General features: G+C 38.3%; 1 protein-coding gene across 1 annotated transcript; it reads left to right on the top strand.

The window, feature by feature from the left end:
* Positions 1-9,441: 9,441 nt before the first annotated feature.
* Positions 9,442-15,454, top strand: LOC150087533 (astacin-like metalloprotease toxin 2). The gene is made up of 9 exons (XM_090372518.1): positions 9,442-9,514; positions 10,628-10,668; positions 11,790-11,865; positions 11,997-12,114; positions 14,013-14,188; positions 14,429-14,653; positions 14,747-14,881; positions 15,019-15,278; positions 15,371-15,454. The coding sequence occupies exons 4-9, from the start codon at positions 12,026-12,028 to the stop codon at positions 15,452-15,454; spliced, it is 969 nt and encodes a 322-aa protein (XP_090228644.1). The 5' UTR covers positions 9,442-9,514; positions 10,628-10,668; positions 11,790-11,865; positions 11,997-12,025.
* Positions 15,455-15,875: the final 421 nt, after the last annotated feature.

Here is a 15,875-nt window from a genome sequence, read left to right as displayed (position 1 = left end):
GAAAGAGAAAACCAAGTTTTTTAGATGCAGAGGAAGCAATATTTGTAATGTGCTTGTGCCAAGAGAGATTAGAAGTCAGGGTAATCCCCAAAAGAGATATATCATTTTGCCTAGAAAATGGAATGTTACCAAAGATAAGCATAGGAGCAAAAGAATCCTTTTTGCGAGATATAAGAGAAGACTGATTTTTGGAAGGGTTGAAATCAACTAAGTTGTCTTTGCTCCACTAGTGCTCGTGTCTCTTCACAGAGACACGAGCTTCACAGACACAAATTATTTGCTTCCCTCCTCACACAGGTAAAAATTCATATAACAGAGAACTTTTAAACTCACTCAAAGAAGAAATTAACAAAAATAATTTTTAAAAATTTCATTAAAATTCTTAAAGTGAAACAAAATTCTAGTTAACCTTTGAATTCATTCACTCTGTCATCTTCAACTACCTGCAAGAGCAATTTGTTCCAGCAATTAACGACTCGCTGCTTAAAAGAAAACTTCCTTCAATCTAATCTTCCCCTGTAATTTGAATTTATGTCCTTCCGTTTATTTTACTAACCCCTTTCAGAGCCTTATAAACATCAATCAGGTTCACTCTAATATGCCTGCTTGCCAAGCTTTTTAGCCCACAAAGTCCAAGCCTTTCCTCATACGCTTGCCCTTTTGCCGGTCTCAGCATTCGATTGCTCGTCTTTGGACCCTTTCAAGAAGCTGAATGTCTCTTTTTCAAATGAGGTCTCCACACTTGAACACAGCATTCGAAATGCGGTCTTACAATTGCTCTATGCAGTGGGACTATGACCTCCATATCTCTACAGGATAATGTTCAATGAATCATCGAAAGGACATCGGTTAGTCAAACTATCCGATCTGTAGTTACCAACTTCGCTCTTAGATCCGCCTTTATATATGGGTGAAACGCTGGCACTTCTACAATCCAAAGGAATCTCTCCCGAGTTCAAAGATGCTTTCATTATTAATTTCATTGGTTCAATACACTCCCTGGTGGACTCCGTAAAAATTAATGGTATCATAAACTCCAGGAGCCTTACTTCCCTTTATGCCGGAAAGTTTTTTAAATTAACAGTCATCTGTAATTTCCAAATCACTAATTTCTTGTGACTCGGCCTCACTTGCACAGCCTCTTCTCAGCATGAAGGGTTTTTCTTCAGTAAATACAGATGCAAAGTGCCTATTTAATTCATCCACAACATCAGCTTGGTTGTCTACGAATTTCTCACACCCAGTTCACAAGGGTCTGGTCAGATTCGCTTTTTCCTTCCTTGTAAAACGTGAAAAATTCCTTGTCCCCATTCTTTGCTCTCTTGTTCAGTGCTTTTTCATACGCCACCCTAACCTTATCTGTGGTACTATTTCAAATAAATTTGTAGCTGTTATAGGCTTCACTACTTTTCATCGCTCTCTAACTGTCCCATGCTATCTATTTCTCCTCTAATAGACTGGCCACCTCCGCATTCATCCATTCTGGCATCCTCCTTCTGCAATATTTTCTCAAAGCTATGTATACCTTCATGCCTTCTATGATCATTGCTTTAAAGGTATTCCATAATTCAAATGTATTCGTCTTCACTCTGCAATCCGCCCAATTGATAGATGCCATATAGCGCCTTAAACTGTCAAAGTGTTCTGGTCTGAAATTAAAATCCGTGCCTTTATCTTTGAACTACTGCAACATCTTTCTTCATCTTCCAACCGAAGAGTGCATGATCACTACTTGCCAATGGTCCTGTACTTTAAGCCCTGTGATATCATTTAATTGGTGAGTGACTAATGATGCGGTCAAGAATATTCTAATCCCTAGTATTATCGCTAACATTCTGATCCAAATAATAGTCATCTAAGTTTAATAAGAAAAATTTTCTCGTAAGTTTTTCTCTCACTTATTCTAATCAGTCTCGGGTCAGCCTTAATAAGACATTCGCGCTTTCTTGCCCATTCCATTTGCATGACTTATTCTTAACAATGTTCTGGTCCGTAGATTACTGCCACTCGAATTATACCTTTTCTTCCAACTAACTCACACCACACAGATTCTACACTGGCAGACGTAGCTTCAGCCTCATCAAAAGCTCTTTTGGAGCTCAGGCTACTTTTGATAAGAAGTGTCATCCAACCACCCCTTCTATCGTTGTTGTTGTTGTTGTTGTTATTGGGTTTTAGGAGCATTAGCAACTAAGGCTATATTGCTCCGTGTATACTGTTTGTAAATTGCGTGTGTTCTGAGGTCGATTTTCTGTTTTCTGGACGAAAAACCCGAGTTTCCAGTAAAAAAAAACCATGCTAACCTCATCTGAGACCGACTAACTCAGCCACATTGTGAAAAAGGCCATAAAATATCTCTCGTCATCGACGGGACTCGATCCCGGGTCATTTCCACCCGGTGTGGGGAGGATGACGATTCCACCAACTGTACTAACCACGAGGCTATCTTTCCTAAATGCGGTATATATACTATTGTGGAACTCGTCATCCCCAATTTTCGAGTGGAACCACGTTTCTGTTAGCCCTATTATATCAGCATTAGTTGCACTAACCAGGAATTCGACTTCAGCCTTTTTATTGACAACACTCCTGACATTGTAATAGACACAGTTAAGAATAAATATTCTTCAATAGTTTGAAACCCTGTCACACTCCTTGAAGCTATTTAGGCTTGTTTCCCTATCTTTATCTTCCTGCTCATTTGAACTGTTGCAACCTTCAGAACCTCTTCCCAACATCGGCTGTTAAAGCAAAGAACAAGAATTCTTCAAATGACTGCAAGCATTACTTTAACCCATATAACCAGATAAATGCGGTTCTATATTGCCCTTTCTCACTCTAACTAGCAATTGTTTGCCAGTATCCTCAATGATACCGGCAAAAATCCTTGAGCCACAATTGTTCAAACGAATACCATCTCTGCAAAGTATATTCCTTCTACCTACAAGTGCGGGACACGCTAAAAAATCCCCCCCAAAGACTTTCTGATTCCCTCAAATCTTGAGTTAATCCAAAAGGCTTAACACAACTTACAATGGCATGTACAGCAGGCCGTGCTAAAATGTATTAGTCCTTACATTCACTGACAACTCCTAGGCACATTTAACGCCTTACACCATAACCGCATCTCTCCAACACTGAAATATCTACTACCTTATACTTGGAGCAAATTTGCCATCGCCAGCACATCTGTAATCCATTGGCCAATCTCAAGGGTATCTATAGCAAAAAACATAAAATGCTGAGGTTGTTTTTGAGGGTAGCTGTGCCTAAATTTTTTTTCCACTGAATGTATTTCTCTATCAGAAATTATAATCCGGTTTACAGTTTACAAAAAAACTTGCCCATGCACAAGTAACAGTGTTGAAGAATATTGGACTTTGTAATTCTTTCTGGGGAGTCCAGAATCTGAACTGGACTCCCAACTTTATATTTGGGAGTCCAGTTCAGATTAGTTCAAATCTTTTGGTAATAACACAAAGTTAACTTGTGCTAATAGGAAAGCTGGACTTGGTGTTTTTATTTTCTTTAAAAAACTATTAAAATTGGACTCTCACCATAGATTTTAATATTTCTTTATTTCTGATACTGAATTGGAGTTAAACTATTTCGTTATAAGCACTGCAAGGAGAACCTCGAAATCGGAAGCTATCGATAGCAACCAAACCCTCTCCTTCTTCTTTGCTTCTAGCCACAAAAACAAACTGAAAAAAACAAGGGTGAATCAATTCACTTTTTAAACTAATAATTTTCAAGTAAAGTGAAATTCTCTCGTGTATTAGAAAACCGAGATGATGAACAAATATCATCATCTAAAATACTAACCTTAACTTGATTATCCTGAAGATCAAGATCTATGGAGACACTATTCCAACCTTCGATCTGCTCCTTCTGTTGCAGAATATTCTTGTAGGTAAGATAATCTGATTGGTAAACATCGAGTGCTTTAATTCCATCACCTTTGAAGTACAATTTAAACTGAAGACACGCTTCTCGTGGCATGTAGGTATCGTACAGTGGTGTTTCTATAGCAGAATTATCTCCATTTGTGTCCTCTGTTTGCACGTACAAGAAGCTTCCTTAAAAGCAGATTAAATGTTTCAATTAATAATAAAAATCGACAGAATTATAGTTGATCATTATGATTAGTTAACTATTAATAATTACGCACACTGGCCAAGAAAATGGACCCTTTATATTCAGATAGTCAGAGACAGAAGAAATGCGAATAAATGCAAAGAAATCTATGACGTGTTGCCTAGTTGAGTATAAAGACTGGAAGAGGCTGTTCAACTGTAGTAATCTGAAGCCACTATTCAAGAAACGAAAGACATAATTGGTTTCTCAAAGCATCTCAAAGGTTTTTAATGAATGAAAAACAAGCGGTTCTTTCACATCTCAAAGGCGTAAATGTGGCAGAAAAACAATACTTCAATAGCGAAGTGGTCGTACTCTACAGAGGACTATATGGAAAAACAGGACATCCAGTGTGCAGAAAATAACATCTGAATTCAACCAAACCAGAACTGCCTTATTTCAACATGTACCATCGCTGACCAATTCGAAAGTCACTTATTTCAGAGAAAAACAAAAACTCCGCTTGCAATTGTTCCGAGAACTTCTGATTGGACAATGGAAGAAAGCGATGTGGTCAGACGAATCACGATACCCTTCGTTTTGCAGTGATGGTAGGCAGAGAGTGTGGCGAGAACCTTACGAAGCGATGGACCCTGCTTGCCTCGTTAAGACAACCCAAGCATCTGGAGTGGTATCATGGTATGGTGAATGTTTCGTTGACATGGACTGAGTCAGTTGATACAGATGGAAAGTTGAATGTCATCTATGGAGTACCTGAATTTAGTATCAGATCTATTGCATCCTGCAGTGTTACACTTTTATCCGAAGGCGATGTCCACTTTATGAATGAAAATGCAACAGTTTATTGTGCCACGTTCGTGCAATAATGGTTCAGAGAACATGACACGGATTTCCACCATCTTCCCTGGTCCCCACATTCACTGATCTCAATCCTAATGAGAATGTATGGGATATGCTAGAGAACTATTTGGCAACGCAGTCCTCTTCCTTCAACTTTGTCGTAGCTGCGCGATTTTTGTTGGAAGAATCGTTGCGATTAGACCAAAACACACTAAACACCTTATAGAATGTATGCCACGCTTCATTCTTTAAGTTTTGCTGTTATTTGAAACAAAGGTCAAAGGTGGCCTGATTCGATACTGATCGTATATTTTTGGCAATGTTCGTAATTCGTCATTAATGTAATTGCTTATTAAATTTTTAAAAAAATTCCAAACCATGATGAAACAAGCGAGCCAAAAGAAAGGACGGACAGACTTCGAAATTAAGATTACAAATCATGCGCAATCATGTTTATTGACAATTAATATAATCCATTCAGAATGTTCGCAATCTGCTCACATTAGAATCAAACCCAGCCACAAAGAAATTCGGCAGTAAAGCCAAACATTTTAAGAATAACATTACCTGTTCTACCTGCCAGGGTTCCTTCCCCGAGGTTCCAGTCTAATTTATAAATTGTCGCATGATCGATACCACAACGTGAGTCTTCGAAGTCACAAGAATAATCAAAGTCACCTGCAAAGAGAACATTTATGTAAACAAACGCCTCCAGTTGTATTTTAAACGAAAGTGATATAACAGAGTCATTTAGTCTCTCATCTTAATTCCCAGACTTACCTCTTTCAGCTCGAATGAGTGGAGAAATCCCCACTATGGTCAAGAGTTCCACAATCAGACTCAAACTCCACATTTTATCAGCTATGCTAAGGTTTCTGAGAGGTTTCCTTATCGTATTCTTCGCTTTTATACAGTAGTTGCTTAAGAAACCGCTGACAAAAAATGGGGTTATGAAATAGCACCATCTGGGCTTTTTTCCCAGCAGTGGAACTATATTTCTCTTGCAGAAATCTACTCTTCTTACATTTACGCATTTCCTACGTTATTCGACTAAATCAGATGTTTATTTGAATGAGAATGAACTTTAGAATCATTAAAATCACCAAGGAAAATTTCCTCAAAGTTAGACGAAGAAAGTTGAGTTTAGAGAAAGGATTTCAAAGTATTTCAAGCGAATCGTGGAATTGGAAGGGCTAAAGAGACAACAGATGATTTTGTCAGAATTTTACATCTATCACAGAATGCAAAGATTAATCAATAAGAGGAATTTGAAAATATTTGATACCCGTCGACACTTAGAGAAACAACAATCTGTAAATACATCTGAACTTTGAAAATTTATTAACTTCTCAAATTTATATTAATAAGAATTTTTTAATGTAAGAAAAGAAAATCAAATGTACAATTATACGCTCTTCTGTACACAATGGCACTACTGATATTAAGAATAGAGATCTAAGGACTTACTGAACAAGTGCAGGGCAATGTTGAGAAAAAGTCACAAACTAGGATTGAAACTGAATGTGTCTGCAATGCCACCGAGACACAATAGGAGGGAGTACACGTTGAGAGCCTTGTCAATCAATTCTACTCTAAGATTGTGCAAGGTTTATGGGGTAGAATTTTTATCAGGATGGTGTTTTAACAGGAGAGATTGCTTCTACAGGGATGGAATACACTTTAATAGAAAGGGTGCAGGAATATTTGCTGATGCTATCGAGACACTGTTAGGTGGGTCGGAAAACTGCTAGCTTTAGGGGGGGGGATTCACGGACTAAACGATTAACAGTAGTCGCAGGCAGAGGTGGAAGTGATTCTTGCACTGCTTCTATTGGAACGAACAGCAAAGCATGGTTCTGGGAATTTCAAGGACTGCTGGGAGTCATCATGGAACAAGTAAATACATGAGCTGTGTTCGTGTAACTAAGAGTAGAAACAGTATGTATACTTGAATGTATAACAATGCTAGGAGTACAGTTAATAAATTTGATGAATTTGAAGTGTTGATTAAGACATCCAAGGCCCATATTATTAGGATATCAGACAGATGGTGTCACTCAGATATAAGGGATGCAGAAATTGAATGTACAGAAAGGGAAAAAAACAACTCATTTAGGGCTACCCGAGAACCAAATTCAGGTGTTCTTTGGTGGATTTACCTGTTTTTCTGGTTGAAAAACCTCTCAGCTATGGAGTGAAAAAAGGCGTTAAAAGTTCATTGCGTCATTGAGGGGATTCGAATCCTGGTCTTTTACACCTCGTGGCAGGAGTAAAATGATTATAACTACCATACTACCCGCGCAGACTGTACAGAAAGGTCATAGAGGACAATGGGGTGGAGGTATGCTCCTAGTTAAGAAACACATAAACTCTAAGGAAGTGCATCCTGTGGACATGGGTGGACAGTGCAATGTTCAGTCTGTTTGGTGCGACATAAACACTGGGAAAGAGAAAATGAGAGTAGGAGTCTGTTATAGGCCTAATGACTCTGATGAGTACAACGAACAGTTGCGCAGAGAAATAGAGTGTGGGCCAGTAATTCAGAATTCCTGGTAATGGGGAATTTTATCTTTTCAGATATTGACTGGTACTTGTGAGTTGGTTCGAGAGGTTCGAGAGGCAACCAGAGAGGGTAATACTCTTTACATGATCATCTGCATTAATGATTCATGCATTAAGAATCTGCAGATAAAGGAACCACTAGGTGGCAGTGATCACATTGTACTGGTGTGGGATTTACTCACAGATGAAATTGCCACCAAGAGTAAAGGGAATGGTTTCTGCTTTCGTATAGGTAACTACAGGGATCTCAGACAGTTTTTAAATTCGATTCATTGGTCATATCTAGTGGACCAATGTGAATCAACCCTTTCCTTCTACTCTTAATATAAGTAAAGAAGTCTTTGCCGCTTTTCTTCGCATTCTTTGCCAGAGATATCTCATAATCTGTCCCTCGCTTGCCTAACCTCCTTTTTGATTTGATTGCAGACTACTTTATACCCACCACAGGTTTCTGTATCATCTGTTGGATGGAAGAGAGAACTTTGATATTATACGCGCCTAGATATCATATAGGAAGGAGATAAGAGGGAGGATCGAGCGTTGGGATTCACTGAAGAGTGTGGTAATCAAAATTTTGCCAAGAATACTGTTTCGAATGATCTCTTTTTTATGAAGTTTTGTGTTTTATCTGAAAAGAGATATAAATGTTAATGTATGCCGTAATCCCATAGAAAGGATTGAAAGAAAGACTTAAAGTGAAACTCAAGAAAATATTTATTTTCCTTACGATTGCACGACATATGTTTAAACAAACGTTAAGATACCAAATGCTTTCGGCCATGTTCCCTCCACCTTGTTACCATCTAACCAAAATTGAACAAAATTGTGTAAAGTCCGTAAAAATGATCAGTTCTCCATAAAAGTTCAGTACCAATAAATTTTCATGAGATTAAATAATATATTGCACAATTCCTCTTGTAGACAAGTATTCGCATATGGATTCATTGGACTGGAACCATTGTTTAAATGAATACCTGTGACTTGTTTAAACCACCCGTTATGGATCTCATTTAAATTAAAGAACCATCGGCGCCATTTGTGAACTCCTGCCCTGAACTCATTGTATATTACAATCCACAAGCAGTTATTTAAAAAAAAAAACTTTAAACCTTAATCCTCATAGCACCTTGAAGTCACTAGGCCATGGATTCCATGGATTCCACTAATAATTTAAATGTTTCATTATAAAGCAGTTGGATGGAAGAGAGAAAGTACACATAGCATTCCACAGGGATGTTGACCTTTGCAGACTCGATCGCATTCTGCAGTTGCATCAGATTGAAGTGCACGCCAATGACGTATGTTAAAGTCGCTCTCACGTTTCAAGAACTGTTCCCAATCGAACCCGTTTTTGTGATCTTCAGGAAGTAACTATTACTAGCGCGAAGGGACGTACCTTTTCAGCAACAGTTTTCAAGTGGACCATGGTTAGCAGTTGTTGATCCACCGATATCAGAGCACTGGACGTGTGTCCACAACACTGTTCACACCACCCCAAGCCTTCATGTCGATTCCTGTTGATTCCTGTCATGAAAGGTAGATTGATTCATGCTGCTAGTTCTATACTCAGGCCCTGCCTCCAAATATGGAACAGATTCCTGTTCTCGCGGTGTGTTCAGCGAATTTTGTTTCTTCCCATAAATTCACAGGTCTAAAACTGATCATAGTCCATACGAAAACGACTGTTATTTCTTCTAAGTTTTATCATCTTTGAGGACATCTTTGATAAGAACCTTGAAACCACGACATTAGTGAAGTTGTCTCACATTATCTTCGGCTGCAACTTTGGGAAATTTCGCAGTTGTTATTCCTGTAACCGATTCTATTTCGTCTAGAAGATATCTGTTATCAGTAACAAAATGCTGGCTAGGTAAAAAGAATTTGAACTGTATAAATAGTTAACTCATCAAACCGGGCTTACACAGAGAAGTGCCCATGCTGAAACTACTTGCTTTAGTCCTTGGTTTGGGGGCAGCCCTCTCTTTGGGCACTCCAGTTCCCGCAGAAGAACACGGTAAGCTTTATCTCATTATACTAATTTCCATTTAAGACATTTCCAGCTGCTTCTAAAAATATCAGATCGTGGTTTCTTTCGAAAACATCCCAGAGCAGTCATTAATAAACTAGATTATTATCTCACGTGGTAAAAGAGTGGCCAATACAACAATTAACTTTTTACCTTTTTGGTTTTTACTTGGTACTGTATTCTTCACAAGGGTACTGTACTTCAAACGCAGATATGGGAAACCACCAGTGGCCCCCGATCATTTATGTCTTTCTTACGGATGATCTTCACTTTTCCACTCAACTTCCTACGTCTGTGACCCAGTTAGTATTGGATCAGTTGGCCTTCCCTCTTATTTCTTCTAGCTTCTTCTGTGGCCTACTTGGTTGTTGTTGAAGTAAACCGACATTATTCGCCGATTGAGGTGGTCCACTTCATGCTCCACTTCAAGCATTGGCTTCTTCTTCCTTCCTGGGTGGTAACTAGCGCAATTGCTTCCAGTTGGTTGGGCTGGATAGTCTTGCTCTTCCCTTGAGGTAGCCATACGAGGGACAGCGCAACTTGCTTCACTGTCTTCTTGGGACTGTCTGTGACTCTCGAGACGACCCCTCTGCCTAAGACCTGAACGCAAGTGACTTGATCTGAGCCACTCTCGGTGCAGTACGTTCATTACTTCTCTGCGATATCATCACCCATCGATGGAGGTGGAACTGTTTATCTGCGGCTTGCATAATTCTGCTAGCGATGTTAGTTCCTGGGTGCGACACCAAATGGCGCAACTATCTGCTCCAGCAGTCACTTTAACCATGGGAGATGTACGTTCAATGAAGCAACTTTCGCGATGTTTTTTTTTTTATTATTATATTTATTTTTTTTATATAATCATTATGGACACGCGTTCACTCACGCCTAAGGTGGATTCGAACCCGGGTCCATCACGCTGGCAATCCAGTGTCATAACCATTGGGCCATCGCGCTCCTTTTTTTGTTATTATTAATATTAGTATTACTCATACATTAAATAACAAATTATTATTTCATATAATTAAAATTGTTTGAATTAAATGATTTATAATTAAATTAAATAATTTGTCAAAGAATAATCAAAATATTACTTTGCAGAATTGCTTGATTGGGACATCGGTGGTTACCCATCTCGTTCTGTAAGTATTGGTTATTTCAAATAATTTTTGGTTGCAGTAATTAAGATAATGTGCACGTTTATAGCAATTATTTTACTTCAATTACATGGAAAACTTTAACTATAGATCAAGCCAAAAAGTTTATTCTAAGCATTTAAAAAAAACTTAAAACACTCAAACCAAAAAATATTAATTAAGAAACGTGTTATTACAACTTTAGACATTTCATTATTGCAGGGTTTCTGTGCTCTCGTGGGTCAGTTGGTAGAACAGAAGTCCTCCACACACGGGGTGGAAAGACCGGAGTTCGAGTCCCGTGGATGCAGTGTGGAATTTTATGGGCCTTTTTCACCACGTGTCTGAGTTAGTCGGTCTCATGCGAGGGTAGCATGGTTTTTTCTTCCGGAAACTCGGTTTTTAGTCCAGAAAACAGAAAATCTACCACAGAACACACGCAATTTACAAACGCTATAAACGGAGCAATATGGCCTTAGTCGCTGATGCTCCTAAAAACCCTACTACAACAGACAGGATTAAAACTGAGGTCTTTTCCACCAGGTGTTGGGATGGCGGTCATCCTGCCAACTGGTCTAGCCAACGAGGGCATACAATTTGTATCAGCAACACCCCTTGTGTAGAAATGGACTGGTTGGTTTGTTACGCTGTTGAAAGCTAAAAGTCGAGAACGGCAGTTATAACGCCCGACAAGCTAACTGGTTTCAGGAATATGACAATGAATTCTCCGTCCTCCCATGGCCTCCAAACTCAACCGATCTCAACCCAATTGAGCATTTTTGGGATCTACTACAAAAGGACATTCGATGCTATGACTACGTATCGGACAATGTGCTGGCATTACAGGGCACATTGTGCAATGTATGGGTAGCACAATCACAGGACACTTGAAACACCCTGTGGAGTATAAGACTGTATTTCGAGAAAAAGGTCGCTCCACGAGGTAGCCAACTCAGGTAATTTCATATTTTTATTCCAGTAGTTGTTTTAAAACTAATGTTGTTTTCTTGACATGAACTGCAATGAAATTAAATTTGGTGCTGTATTGAAGACGCTCTTAAATACAACACAACACAATAAGACCACACAACACAGCACAAAGCTCTTACTTTGCATTTTTTTTATAGAAAAGGGGTGCCATCGTAGACGAAGCAAAGTATTGGCCGGATGGTGTGGTGCCCTACGTAATTGACCCTTCCATAGGTGAGTACATTGGAATCTACTGTTTCATTACGTTTATAATGAAGATCAAAATGTTTATCTATATTTATTTGTTCATTTATCTACTGGAATAAACAATTTTTAATTTTTTCTCTCTCTCTCCCTCTCTATAGAACAACATCGAGATGTTATACTGGATGGCATGGATTATTTCCATGACCACACTTGCATTAAATTTAGGCCGAAAAGGGATGATGACGTTAACTACGTGGTTTTCAAGCCAATGAAGGGGTAATTTCATTATTTACAAATTGTAAATGTACGAAGGTTGTTCAATTAAAACATGTTCTATATGATCCCTGCACTGCCTCATTAAATTGGAAATTTCAGGAAAGTGGAATGAGGGGTATCACCCATATTGGTCCCGCAGGAACTCTGCTTGCTACACTGGTCCACCCTCAGGAATGTCCATTTACTACTTTCCGTTTGCTTTCTTTAGAACGAAGGATCTTACAATTAATCCGTTTGATTCTATTGCAGCCTTTAACTGGAACCATATCAAAACTTTACTAAGGTCAAGGTAAATAATTCCAAAGCTGTTTCTTGGATCCAACTGTTTTATGACTTCCTTATAATGATTCGATACATTGCCAACTAGATTGTTTAGGCAAGGCTTGGTCTTCACGCACTCGTTCTCTAATCCAGCAAGGATGCCGTTCCTGAAATTATGTACAGTTGCTCATCATGCCTTTATCACCTTCTTTGAGGTGAAGTAGACTTCTTCAGTCCAGGAGATCGTTCAGGAGTTTAATGACGATCTCATTAACATCCCCAAGGCCAAAAGCTAGAAATGTCATTGACAATATTCTTGATTTAGTTTGAAGTTTACTTCAGATTGATTGTACCCGCGTTATCCAACGTGTTTTTTCATAAAACAAAAAAAATTGCAAAAATTCTACACTACCAGATAAATGGTAAAATATTCAAGCACATGATCAAGTACTGAACAGTTTCGTAAGTTATATACTGTGCATTCAAAAAATGTATATACAAGGTGCGTTTGAAAAGTTCGTGGCCTGAGTATGAAACATAGTGGTACAGTGTTAAACATTTTTGTACTTAATGTATAACATTTCAAATAATAACTCATCACGTTTCATGCAGTTTCAATAAGTTGTTTTTAGTGACAGGTTCTGAAGTCAACAAAGTTGTGTGGATGAGGAAGGATGGACAAAATCACTCACTGTGCATAAGAAAAAAAAGAAAAAGGCAATTCATGAGGTTATGGTTACAACATTGGGAAAATATACCCTTTCCTGTTCCATGGGACCATGAAACAGTTAAGAAGTGGGCAGTAGAATTTAAACGAGGGAGGGAGAACATGGAAGATGACTGACGCTGTGAAGGACCTGCAACAATCATCACTTCAGAAGTTGTTGACAGTGTGAATGATCTGGTGATGACTGATAGACGAGTGACAGTTCGGTACATTTCAAGCGTCTTGGGCATCTCATCTAAACGTGTATACCACATTATAACAGAGTTCTCGCTATGAAAAAGGTGTCAGCATGATGGGTCCCGAAGTTGTTGACAGCAGATCAAAAACGCACAACAAGTCAAATGAGTATTTGCATCGTTTTCAAACAGACCAAGTAAATTTCCTTGCAAGATTTGTAACCATAGATGAGATGAGGGCCATTATTTTCAGCCAGAGGCAAAGGAGTATTCCAAACAGTGGAAACAGAATTCTTCTTTCCCCTTCAAAGAAAGCCAAATCGATCCCTTCTGCTGACAAGGTGATGACATCGGTTTTTTTTTGGATGCTGATGGAACGTTACTAGTGGACTACCTTCGGAAAGACCAGACAGTCACAAGGGCATATTACGCAGACCTTGTGAGGCTGTGTATTGTGAAAACGAAGATTCCGTGTTGAAGAAGAAATATTCATAAATTCCTTCTTCAAAGATATACGTCCAGTTGCTTCTCATGAAGAATGGGACATATGTCTAAATGCTAAAGGTGACTTTTCTTTAATTTTCAAAAATATAAATTTTTAAAAGCCCTTAAAAGTGTTTTAATTGAAGTTCTTATAATACCTATAAATTTCAGTTTAATTTTAATACTCCTCAACGATTGCAGAACTAAATTTCTGTGTTTGTTATTTTGAAATGATCTTTTGTTTTATGTAGATGTAGTTCTGCGGTAGGAATGCAAGGAGGAGAACAGTTTATCTCTCTAAGTGAAGGATGTTATCACAAACAAACTGTTGCACACCAGCTGGGACACACACTAGGATTTTTGAACGAACAAAACAGATCTGACAGAGATGATTATCTCATCATTCACAGGGAAAATATTGCACCAGGTGAGTCCACAGAAACTTACAAGCATACCTCGTTAGCAACACATAATCAGCAACGACTGCAGCTTCTGAAATTCTAAATATTACAAAGAACACAGGAAGTGTTTACTATTTTAGAATTCATGAATACATTTAACAAATAGTTATTAACTAATTAATATGAGATTATTGACGTTACTGTAGTTCCTTAAGCAATGGTTTTCGTGTTAAGTCCCTCTAAGAAACTATTTTTTGTTATTTTAGGCCAAGAACACCAGTTTGATAAATGGCCAGCATGGGGAAACAATCTTCTGAATGACCCTTTTGACATTCACTCCATTATGCAGTGCCACAGCTCTGCATTTTCTTTTGATGGTAAATCCCACACAATGGAAGCAAAAGATGGAACTCCACTGCTGCCATTTCCGGAGAGGGAAGGACCAAGTGAGAGAGACATAGAGAGGGTTAACAAGCTGTATGAGTGTTTTGGTAAGTCCACGTATCCTTGTACACCAATAGCACTCTCGATGCCATTACATTTACAGTACTTATCAATAACGTAATTAATACTATATATTGCAGATTATTGGCGTCCGGATCCGCCAGATATGCCAGAAATCAAATGCGATTTCGAGGAATCCTTATGTGGATTTTCAAAGTCAGTTGACCATCCACTAAGCTGGAATTATGGAGAAGGGAGCCTTGGAGGAGCAAGAGGTGATCTTCTTTCTTTCAATTGTACATTATATCTCTTTTCCAATTGCTTTGTAAACACATCTTTAGATTTTATGAGACTGTTACCCCAAAGAGTTCCAGCAGTTTCAGTTATTTCTATAACTGTTCTTGCATTTCAGGAGAAAGTTTCATCTACGTTGAGAATGAATATAGCTATGGAAAAGATGCAGGAATAGAGACTCCGCTGTACAACATTCAGTGGCCAAGAAAATTATGCCTGATGTTCAAAATGTACTTAAATGGACAAGGAGCAAAATCGCTAACCGTCTTTCGGAGAGATTCTAAATCTGAAAAAATCTTAGTTGGTTCATACGAGAAGCAATCCCCAGCATGGCAAAAGGTATTCATTGACCTCGACGTTCCAGATGACGTCATATCCGTAAGCTAACATTCTTATCTAAGCTAAATCATCAGAAATACATTACTACTTCTTATTTTTAAAATGCTGATTTTTTTTATATTTTTTTTCAGTTTATCTTTGTTGCATCCAGTAATACTGAGGGCGACGGATACACAGCCATTGATGATTTTGTACTGAATCCTTCTACCTGCTGAATATTACCAAGAGATTCCACCAGAAATGGCTAGCTTGTTATCTGTCTTAGAAGAAATCAAATTAATCTATTTGCGTTCAAGACTTCTTAGTCATTCGACATTTTAAAATAGCCGTTAAATAAATAATAAATAAAAACTGAAAATGATATATTTCTTAGAATAATGAAAAGTTAATTTGTTTGAAATTCTCTGCTGTCTTCCACTCAACAATCCCTTTATCCATTGCAGCAACTTGCCCTTAATGCCATACCGCTCCAATTTGTACAGCAGTCCTCCACGCGCAACCGTATCAAAAGCTTTCCTGAAATCCAAGTATATGATATCAAAATTATTTTTAGCATCCAGTTCCTTTGTGACCACATCGTAGTATCCAATCTAATTGATCAGACAAGACTTCCCCTTAACAAATCCATGCTGTGTC

The sequence above is a fragment of the Mastigoproctus giganteus genome, chromosome 4 (assembly GCF_048544385.1).
Source record: "Mastigoproctus giganteus isolate SK-2022 chromosome 4, ASM4854438v1, whole genome shotgun sequence".
Lineage (NCBI taxonomy): Eukaryota > Metazoa > Arthropoda > Arachnida > Uropygi > Thelyphonidae > Mastigoproctus > Mastigoproctus giganteus.
The sequence above is the reverse complement of the archived record's forward strand: the minus strand, read 5'-3'. Positions and strand labels throughout refer to the sequence as shown.